Below are 11,180 nucleotides of genomic sequence, written 5' to 3'. Positions count from 1 at the left end.
AAATAAAGAACATATTTCTTTATAATCCATCCTATAGCACATGAACAAATTGGGTTAATCTATAATTGTAACATATTTATGCATAGTGCAACTCATTTAAACATCATTAAAAAGTCATAGTGCCAAATATTTTATTGTGAACACAACAATATGAATTTCCAACCCAAGATCTCATCAAGCCTAAATAAAATTTTTGATCTATAAGTACCAAACCAAATAGACAATTATATTAACTTACGACATTGCTATGGTAAGATTTTGTATGATTTTGGTATCCAAAAGATGGCTCAAAAATAAGTTTTTTTGGTTAAGAAGGACGGCTTTCTAATAGTTAGTCCTCAAGTGTTCACCAAGCCAAAAGTTCAAGGTGAAATTTTGTAGGTTTTGTAGATATTTACACTAGTGTGGCGCATAGGATATTTACCCTATACATCACACCAAGACAATTTTGTAGGTTTTGTAGCTATTTACACTAGTGTGGCGCACAGAATACCTACCCTATGCATCACACCAAGACAATTTTGTAGGTTTTGTAGATATTTACACTAGTGTGGCGCACAGAATACCTACCCTATGCATCACACCAAGACAATTTTCGCAACATATTATTTTTTTCAATTCTTTTCATGCATACTTGAGCGTTGAGGGATTAGCTCGATCCAAATACTTGTGAATGACTTCTACTAAGACTTCAAAGTCAAACTTCTCATCTCTTTTTGCATCAAATTGTTGCCTATCTATCAAATCATATTTCACACAAACAAAACATATATATGAAGTGTGCATCAAATTGTTGCCTATCCATCAAATCATATTCCACACACACAAAATATATATATGAAGTGTAATGTGATCGAAATGAACTTATAACACAAGGGAAAAAAAACTAAATATAAGGTGGAATGTATTTAAAAATATGTATTTCTAAATGATGATCATGTGCCAACTAGAAAAAGCGCCTTTTAATTGTCTCAAAAAATGTAGGTTACATGTACATATAATATGTTATATGACTAAACACATCTTTCTAAATGTCATATTCACTTATAGGAATCAAATAACTAAAGTTTTTCCTTTCTTAGTACTTCACAACTCTTTATTAGATTCTCTTTTCTTTCAATGGCTACAATGAAGATACATATGAATTAGTAGATGTGTTTTATGGATTTTGTACCAAAGCATTCTACTTTACTTGTGAATCTTAGCTCATCCCACTAAGTAATAGAGAAACATATCCCTTTTATTAAAATAAAATATATCAATATTTTATCTCTATGTCCCAAATATTCTTGCAACCATATTCCATACCAGATTATGGCATCACAACTAACAAATAGGACAGCAAAACATATGATCGAATTAGATGCTTAGAGGGACTTGTCTATAGAGATCCCTTATCATATTTACTTTAGTATCATGGCTTGTCCAATTGGTCAAATATGCTAAGACTAAAATAAATTTATCAGTCAAACAAATTAAAGAAGACTTCTAAATCTTGTGATCTTAAACTAAAGATATGTAGACTTGTAATCTTAAACACCTCATGTGGAAAGTTGACATTAAAAAGTTGCCAAAAAAAGGAAAGAGACATTATTTTTTGCAACGTACCAACAAGGAAAGTAAAACAAACAAATTATACGGGGGGGCTAGCTATTAAAGGGCATTATTTTCAAAAAAAAAAAAAAAATCCAACAGAAAAAGGGTTTCCTGCTGCTCTAAGACCAAAGAATATGAATCTCCACCTAAATTTGATCATTATCGCTCAAATTAATTCAGATACTACCAGGAATTATAGTTACTAACATATGAGGAGATTATAGCAGTGTGATGGTTTGCTCTCTCAAAGCTCCAACTGTCTATGCTATACATTTTATCTACAACAAATTAGGAAAAATGTTAACAAAGGCAAGTTTCATCTGTCGTTTCGCAATTCATTCTATCCCTTCTACACATACTATACATGACAGCATAACATAATTGCCAAGGAACTCTCAGTCCTTCAGACAAGAAAGGACGTACGGTTGAATTATTTTGGGACTCAAAATGTGTAAACGTCCACCTAGTTGGAGGGGTAACAATATAAGAAAACGTGGTGTAATCGATGAACAAAATAATTACAGCCAAGATGGGAAGTCTGAATCCTTTCTGGAATGAAGCTGATCATGTACCTCTAGAAATGGCCGAGTCCCATTCTCTGCAGCACACTTGGTTAAAAAAAGGTTTGCATGTTTCATCTCTTTCCTTTTCTCTGGCTGATAAATTGGATTTCGGTGAAGCAGCCGAGGATATTCTGATTTCCTCATCTAGCTTTCCTTGATTGGACATTGCAATCCAATGTCGTAGCAACTAAGGAAATAAGTTTCCATTCATCCCTTGGCACGATACCTCAATCAGCTTTGCCCAATTTAATATCGGTCCTTTGTTTCCTAATATATATGGTGATAAGTGTTGGAATCAAAAGCTTCTGGTCTCGTTCACTGGGTCATAATCGTAAGCATCACCAGCCTTGACAAAACGTCCCTTCACACGCCTTCTAACATCAGCTCTTGCCTTGCGAGAAGCGTATCTCACATGCTTATCAAATCTACACATGAGATCGGACAATTAGAAGATGTGAACAAAGAGAATAAGCCAAAAGTTAGAGGAAACTAGAGATTGCACAACCAGACACTCCTATTTAGAACAGCACTATTTCTTCTGCATTGAATTAAGGATACTACTCGCGGGTGAAGTTCCACTGGTTATTACAAGAGAACTTACTTGCGGGTCTTCTTCTTTTCCTTGTAGCGCAATACAGCATCGCTTCTGCTACTTGATGCCAATGAACTTTCAGGACATGGATGGCACCAAGGTGGTTCTCCCATAAGTAGCATTGTCGAGGCACCACATTCTTGGTAATCCCCGGCATTGCTCTCTCCCCCAAGGTTAGAAAATGAGAGGATGGATGCTTGCCTCGCAAAGTAAACAGTAGGTTCTGTTTTGCAGCTCATCAGGGATTCCGCAGACTCTGCGTTGCTACATGCTGGAAGCATCGTCATTACCCTTCGAATTGATGACCCCTGGTACATTTTTCATTGATTCAAGTGAACATGTTTAGGTATGATTAAAGAGACTTTCATCATATCAAAAGTAATCAGACGAAAAGATGAACACTGAATCAGAACACTTGAATGGAATGTACGAACATTAATCACTCACAGATCATTCAAAGGAAAATAAGAGGCAAGACTTTCCGCAAAACAGGCAGAGATGAATGTTTTAATGTTTTTGTGTAGTAGAAGACCCACTATCGGAAAATCTCGTTCAGTGGTCTTAACGAATCCTATAACGATCAGTTTAGGTTCCTGATGTGTCATCCAATATAAACACAGATGCTGGGAAGTGGGATCTATTTCATATCCATGCAGTAAAATCAAAACATGGGCAGAACTAAATCAATCTTGCCTCGACCCAAAGTTTTCATCAGTATCAGCTCCTGATACTTGGGAACATAGAAAAGAAGAAGAATTTCGTGGAAATATCTTAACAAATCAGTTTCATCCCCGAAAAAAAAAAGGATTTGCATGTGCAGAATCATACAATCTTTACCAGATCCGATCATGGATTTAGAATGTCTATAATCACTTGCCAGCAGACAACTTCTAAACAATGGATATCATGTTATTGATTCAACTGCTATCAATAAATACAGTTCCCACATCTATGCATTATCAATACCTTATAAAAAACACTGCCTCCGTCTCAATTTATGTGAAGGTGTTTGACTGGGCATGGAGTTTAAGAGTGAAAGAAACACTTTTTGAAACTTATTGTCTAAAATAAGTCATGGAAGTTGTGGCTGTAAATCATCTCAATAAGGTTAAAATGAGAAGTTTATAGTAAAATTGTTACGAACGCATAAACTGGGATGGATCGGAGGGAGTGAGCAAAAAGATCTATGCATTATGGATACTTGAATGAATATTTAGGAAGTAATGTATCTGCTGCTTCTTGACTAGTTTGCTACCAAGCCCTATCCCTATCCTTTAATAAGAGAAAAAAGGACCTTCATATACAAACAAGAATACAAAAGAAAAGGAAGCTAAGAGATAATGTATCCAGTTAACATTATGGAGAGGCATTTTCACTAGAAGTTGTTTAACACTCTTAAATCAACTATACAAATGAATATTCTATCAACTCTTGTCCACAATAATTTTTTACTAGAAAAGGGGAACCAGAGGTCTACCTGCTTTAACAGTTAAACACATATATTTCCTTTGCTCATAGCGAAAACATAAACCTACCACACATTATAAATTCATATGCATCCAAATACACAATATTTGGCATTTTGGTCAAAGTTCTAGCAACAAAAACAGAGACTTAACCAAAAACTAAAAGAAGAAACAGCACAAGAATAAGAAATTTCCAAGTATGAGAATCAAAAGGTTTGAGAAATTAGTTCTTTGTGAATCCTGCCCATAATATAACACAAAATGCCTGATATAATCAACTGGATCCTCAATGTCACAAAGTGATTTAGGAGGGAAACATCCTTCATGATGCAAAATAATCTAGTTTCTAGAATCTTAAAGTAGATGTATGTGATAATATTGGGTCAGTCACATGCCACATATTTTTAGATGACAGTGGAAAACTTTCCTGATGGTAAGAATTATGCTCTCTTAGCAGTGTTGAAGTTCTCGAGAACAACTACTACGTCTTAGTCCCAAACAAGTTGAGTAAGCCATATGTATCCTCAGTGGCCATGTTTCTCCATTTAAATTCATCTCACGCTAACATTATACAAAATTATAGTAAAGATAAAAAGTACTAAAAGTACTCTATATTTGCTCCTTGCATAAAAATCACCCATAGGCCTAAATGATTCCTATATAGGGCCAAAAGTAAATGTAATAATATGACTACTTGATATAGCCTCAGAAAATCTAAGTTTGCATGGATTTCAACAGATGCAGAACTAATCATGTTAATACTTAATAGTAAGAATGACCTCGACAGCATTGGCATCTTGGCAGCTGGAATCAGAAACTGACATATCTTTCGTCCCAAATAATCCATCAATATCATCATTCTCGAATAGCTGATTTGGATTATCGAGAGAACCACTAAATAGCTCTTCATAATTTTCAAAACTCAAGTCCACTTCATCCATATTGAAATCTTGAGAGAATGGATCATCCTCATATATAGTTGAGCCTTTTACTCCAGAATAACAGCCCTGTGCAAGAATAATAACAACATAAGCAACTTCCAAGAAATCTTGTGTCAAATGATTTAACAGCAATAAGGTAACACACATGGTGGATAACCATTCTCAAGCATAACATAATAAAATGAGGCAGTGCAATCAAATGCTTGAAAACGAATATGGAATTCTCCCATAAGGCAGAAGAAAGAATCATAAATTACAGTTCATCTTCCTCAACATTTTTAGACCTGTTACTACTTCACTAATCTCAGGTAGCAATTAGCATTAAAAAAGGAGCTGGGCACTGGAAAATCAAAGCTGAAGTTTGTTGAAAGATTCCAGAGGAACAACAAGGTGCAAGACAACCTCAGCTTCATGAGCCCACTAGTGGTTGACTAACTTATTGATCGTCATTGCTATCAAATCGAAGTCAAGGAAAACAGAACTATCAGATCCACGACATATCAGCAAGAATTATTAGCTTCTCATTATAATATATCTTTTAAAACCTAGATTACCTTTGATGAAGAAAAATTCACAGATCCAACAATTTGCTCCACCTTGTTTAGCTTGTTGCCAAGAGTAAGCATGGAGGATCCCACCAATACACTTGATTTGTTTGGGGTATTCATTTCACTCACTTCAACAGTAGCAGATGCATCTTGAGAGCTGAACGTTCCTTGAGGAGCTCGGCTATCCGTAGGTCGGTTGTCAGTGATGCTCATTGAACCCATTCCCTTCTCACAAGTTGAATCACCACCTAAAGGGTTATCTAAGAGAAATGACCAGATAGTAGAGAGTTCTGCAGCGGAAGGGCATCCAGTATAAGAACTAAGTGCTTGTCTATTATGCATGGAACCTGTACCAGAACCAGCATGACCAATCAAATCACAGTTCTTGCAAAGAGAAACCTTCTCCTCAACACGTCTAACAATAGCTGGTTGTGAATTACATCTTTCGCATAAAAGTGTCCTGGAATGGCGCTGTGAAAGGGCATTGGCAGAATGCACATTGCGATCACACGATAAACATAAGCAAGCTGCATCAGACCGGCAATATACAATTGACCGCTGTTCCCCACAGAATTCACATATATGCCCCATCACTTCTCCTCAGTAATCTAAGATTTTAAAAAAAAAGACTGTCAGTAAATCTTCTTCAGCAGAAAAGTTTAGAATTTAAGCAATAGAAGTTGCTTCCTAGTTGAGCACGTACATACAGATTGCTCAAACAATTTGTGCTTATGCTGTACCAGGGAACAGAATCTGCATTAATAAAAATCCAAATGAAAAGCAAGAAGTTTTAAGAAAGAATACAACTACATCTTTCACATTCTGTGATGTTTGCTTATCCAAAATGAAAATCCACCTTCTCACGAAAATTGAAGAATTCAAACCGAGATAGCAACAACAACAACATATACAGTTTAATCCCACAAGTGGAGTCTTACCCCTTGGGAGATAGAGAGGCAAAACGAAGGAGCACTAAATCAAAATTCCACTTAAAATGGAACACTAACTATTACAGAGAACAGAAAATGTGAATGATAAAGTATGCCACTTCACTCAGAAAAGGGGAACGCTGCCACAAACAAGTTACAACAGAGAATCAAACAAAAGGTGGAGAACTTTGGCGAGTTATTTCTAAGCATCACTAGCTACAGCAAGAAGCAACATCTTTTTCTGTCAGGCAATCACAAATCTATCAATCTCTCAATTCCAATTACTCGGGATCTTTTTCCTATTTCTCTATTTAAGTTGAGTATCTAAAAGGATCTTACCGCAACCCTCCTACTATATCCGGACTCAATAATATTATGTGAGCTGGGGAAAAGCTCTATCAACTAAACCAACCACAAATCCATTCAAAACAAAAATTCAGCAGCAAAACATATGGTGGGTGGGTGGGAAATTAAACCAACAAAGAAAAAAAGTCGAATATAGCCCAAGCTGCAGACTTAGAGACTTTCACACAAGAACAAAGAAAACTACTCCAAGAAAATATGAAAAAGCACACATAACAGCAAAATTCTCAAAATGAGCCATAAAATTATGAGAAAATCCAAAAATTTCAGCAACCCACAAACAGATCAAACAACAGAACACCATATGAAGAACAAGCAACCCCATTTGAATAGAAAAAAAAAAAGAATTTTCAATAAAGCAACCATTTTTACCTGATATAAAAACTGTGAAGCTGACCAAACAAAGATTAGCAAGTTCTAGATAAACCCTTTAATTTATTGTTTAGCAAGCAGCTTTTAGACCATACAACAAAACAACCTGAACAAGAAAAGATGGACCTTTTTTCAGAATCTGTGTCTACTGTCTCTGTGTGTGAGGGTAAGGGGATTGGTTCTTTTAGGATTGTATGCTGTTGAATAGTTGAGTTTCTGATAACAATAAAATATCAATAAAAATATAATCTGATAAAAAAGTGCAGGAGAGAGAAAAAAAAAGGGAAATGGACAGGGGAAGAAGGTGTAATATGTGGGACCCTTTCTTCTTGTCCCCACTTGAAATGGAAATATACTATAATTTGTTGCTTTTTCTTTTCTTTATAGTAGTGTGTATTTATATTATGACTTATTTCCATTTTAAATGTATAAGAATAGAATTTGTACATTTAAAATATAGTATTTATTTGTAAAAATATCATTTATATGTTTTTTTAGTTTTGTACACTTTTAGGGGGAATTATATTCTTAATCATGCTTATGCATGTATTAAAAAAAATTGTATTGTGAATATCATAATTTATTATGTATTAGTTTCAAACATGTGTATTGCACGTGTATCCCATACTAAATAGTATAACTATTTTAAAATTTCAACAATTTGAACTATTTTTTTAAGTACAAATAAAAATACATTTTTTTATAGAAAATTTAATTTAAAAGGTCTAATAGAGATAAAATACAAAATATTCAAAAATAATAATAATATATAATAATAAAAAGATCAAATCAAAAATCAAGATGAAAGAAGAAGAAATTGAGTACATTAAACCCCTCTATTTGTAGTAAAAAAGGATAGTATGAACATGTGTTTATTGTCCTTGTTAGAAAACTCTTAACCGTTCAAAAAAGTCATAACCCTTCAAAAAAGCTATAACTCATCAAAAAACTTACAACCTTTCGGAAAAGTAACAACTCTTTTATCACGCCCCGAGCCTACACCCTAGACGTGGCCGGCACTCGAGAACCATTCTTGATCCACAAGTGAACCATTGGCATGCTGACTACTTAGCAATAATAGGCTTAAAACAGAATTTGATCTCAAAATAAAACTCAACTCGAATGTCTGAAAGTATTCATTTCAATAATCAGAATAGTTTGCAAAACATCTTTAAGGAAAGAAAGCACTGAGAGACTCCTCAACTCTATCCATCTATGAAGCCTCTAATGTTTAAAATAGGTGTCCACGACGCCTCAAAACAACTAAACTGAAAGTAGATGTGAAGTCTTTTGGAATGCAACGAAGCTCACCGAAACTGTCTGGAGTGTAGAATGATCTCAATTGAGCACTTGTTGATGATCCTGAACACCTATTTATGCATCATAAAAAGATGCAGTAGGACATCAATACATTTCAATGTACGAGTATGTAATATGGCTGAGGCGAAATAACTTAAAGAAAGGAATGTAATATATAACAATGTACTCAATCTAAATGTAAAGAAATAAAGGAGTTAAATTATTTAAAGCTTTACAAAATACATTCTCATCTCTGAACTCAACATAATAAGTGATATATAAAAAAAAATACACTTTAACTCTATTGGGAGATTCTCTAACCGACAACCATCACTATGAGCTACGTGATGATACAGCGTCTTGTCCACGCTACCAGAACTGTCTTATATCGTGCCGAAATATAGAACCTCTCAACTAAGTGGATCTACTAAGCAATAAGGATTCATCTAAAAAGTATGATCTTGTACCTATGTTGGCAAGACATGGTTTATGGGGGCTGTGAGTTGTCTAAACTCTCCCCCATATCGGTGCTCAATACTACTCCCAATAATATATACTCTTGCTCAAATGTATAAAACATACTCTTTCTCTGGTTTGAGATAATTTCTCAAACTATCCTCTTAAAAGAGGTAACTGCTCTGAAATATCTCTGAAACTCATTACTCATTTAGAAAACAAGGTTTCTTTTTGCTCAATGTAAAAATATATTTCGGGTTGAGATAACTACTCAAAAGAGGCCTCTTTAAGAGGTAATTGCACTGTACTCAATCTTTCTGAAAACTCTTTTAACTTTTTTCAAAATAATATTCTCTTTATTCATGTACAAATGAAATATTTGGAAAATACTTAGTTCCCTTAGGGGTCGTTTGGTTTGAATATGAGTTATGATGGAATAAGTTATGTTGGGATTAGTTATGATGGGATAAGTTGTCCTGAGATTATTTCTTATTGAGTGTTTGGTTTGTTGTATTCAAAATAATATATATTGATAAATTTTAAGAACAAGTTATTTGTTTACAAAATTACCCTTCACTTTATTTAAACTTTTGAATTTTTTCTTTGCGAGCTTTAGTTATTCATTTTTTAAAATAAAACTTTTATTTTATTTAACTTAAATATTTTTGTTTATGTATTCCCATGATAAGTACCATGTGTATTTAAAAATATAACTTTTTTCTTATTTAGCTTAAAAATAGAACTTCCCTCTTAAGTTTATTAAAGAGAAGAAAATTTATGAGTAATCAAAATAAAATAAACATAAGAATTAGTCAAATAAATTCATAAATAAAAATTATATTTATATAGTATAATTTTTTAATAGAAAAATATGTATAATTATCATAAAAATAAGGAGTAGTAAATATTATTATACATGGTATTAAAAAAAATGTAAATATACATAAATGTGAAAAATGATGTATAAAAAGGATTTAAAGGGACATATTTTTCATTTACCTATTTTATCCCGGGATAAGTTATCTCGGGATTACTATACCACCCAATATGAGGGATAACTTATCGGCTCGTACACTTGTAAACAGACCATTTAGGGTCTCATGAAGGGTCTCTAGCCTGGTTTAGGCTTGTGGACTTGTGTCACGACCCAAAGTATGCCCTAGGTGTAACATGGTGTATAGGACCCTGAGAGGCCCTACACAAGCCACTTAACATACATGAACAAGATAATAGAAAATCAAGAGATTTAAAAGACAATTCACCTTAAAGAGTTCAATAAAACGAAGCGAAAGTCTACATAGTCTCAATATCCATCTACTACATTAAGAGTGACCAGGACGTAACCCTGATATCACATAAGATATTTGAAAGTAAAGATATAATGAAATAAAGGCTTCGTCCTCAGAACATGAGGACTCACCAATCTTCAATATCTACTAAGTAATCTCTAGCCACGGAGATGCGAATCTGGAACGTTGGACCCTACATTTAGAAAGATGTAGGCAAGAGTATATGTTAATACAAAAATGTACCAAGTATGATAGCAATGCATAGAGATGTAAAATCATGCTAAAAAAGATATTTCATGCCATGCAAAGACCAAGTTAAAACCATAAGAAAAAGGTTAGAAAACATTATAATAATCATGGTCAAATGCAAGTAAAACTCATATTTTGAACACTTGTAAAAATACTTCTTGAAGTAACCTTAGTTCATCATTATGCTTGTCGTGGGAAACTAGCCTTAACCAACATAGAGACCATGTGAGTTATAACATGGAATTCGGTGTTCTCTACACCGAAAAGAGGTGATCTCACTTGCCAAGGTAAGAACCATGAACATCTAGCTTATGTGGATCCACTAGCTAATGTCTATCTAGACAACCTATGTTAGCACATAGTTTATGGGACACGGGTAATCGCCACTTATCCACTCGGTACTAAGCTTAATTCCCACGGAATAGTCATTAATCATATTCATCTTATCTTTAAGGGTCATGGGTAATCGTATCTTGCCCTACACTATGGGGACATGGGTAATCGACCTTTGTCTTTC

General features: G+C 34.1%; 1 protein-coding gene across 4 annotated transcripts; it reads right to left on the bottom strand.

Moving 5' to 3' along the window:
* Window positions 1–1,832: 1,832 nt before the first annotated feature.
* On the bottom strand, window positions 1,833–7,618 carry LOC125837719 (zinc finger protein CONSTANS-LIKE 9-like). Of its 4 annotated transcripts, none has more exons than XM_049516797.1 (6): window positions 7,371–7,551; window positions 6,414–6,459; window positions 5,713–6,314; window positions 4,997–5,224; window positions 2,761–3,059; window positions 1,833–2,584 (listed from the first exon to the last, which is right to left on the bottom strand). In XM_049516797.1, exons 3-6 carry the CDS (start codon window positions 6,295–6,297, stop codon window positions 2,455–2,457), a joined length of 1,242 nt encoding a protein of 413 aa, XP_049372754.1. In that variant the 5' UTR covers window positions 6,298–6,314; window positions 6,414–6,459; window positions 7,371–7,551; the 3' UTR covers window positions 1,833–2,454. The 4 variants fall into 4 exon arrangements, with proteins under 4 accessions (XP_049372754.1, XP_049372752.1, XP_049372751.1 ...); XM_049516795.1 differs by having other exon boundaries at window positions 6,410–6,459; window positions 7,371–7,497; XM_049516794.1 differs by lacking the exon at window positions 6,414–6,459 and having other exon boundaries at window positions 7,371–7,618.
* Window positions 7,619–11,180: the final 3,562 nt, after the last annotated feature.

The sequence above is a fragment of the Solanum verrucosum genome, unplaced genomic scaffold, assembly GCF_900185275.1.
Source record: "Solanum verrucosum unplaced genomic scaffold, falcon-dt-bn FXZP01000029.1, whole genome shotgun sequence".
Lineage (NCBI taxonomy): Eukaryota > Viridiplantae > Streptophyta > Magnoliopsida > Solanales > Solanaceae > Solanum > Solanum verrucosum.
The sequence above is the reverse complement of the archived record's forward strand: the minus strand, read 5'-3'. Positions and strand labels throughout refer to the sequence as shown.

Excerpts from the sequence above, each read along its gene's own strand:
- LOC125837719 (XM_049516794.1), bottom strand. The coding sequence starts at position 6,297 with ATGGGGCATATATGTGAATTCTGTGGGGAACAGCGGTCAATTGTATAT. Across the intron at positions 3,060-4,996 it reads AAGATGCCAATGCTGTCGAG|GGGTCATCAATTCGAAGGGT; the intron begins GTCATTCTTACT and ends AAAATGTACCAG. Across the intron at positions 2,585-2,760 it reads GAAAAGAAGAAGACCCGCAA|ATTTGATAAGCATGTGAGAT; the intron begins GTAAGTTCTCTT and ends TCTCATGTGTAG.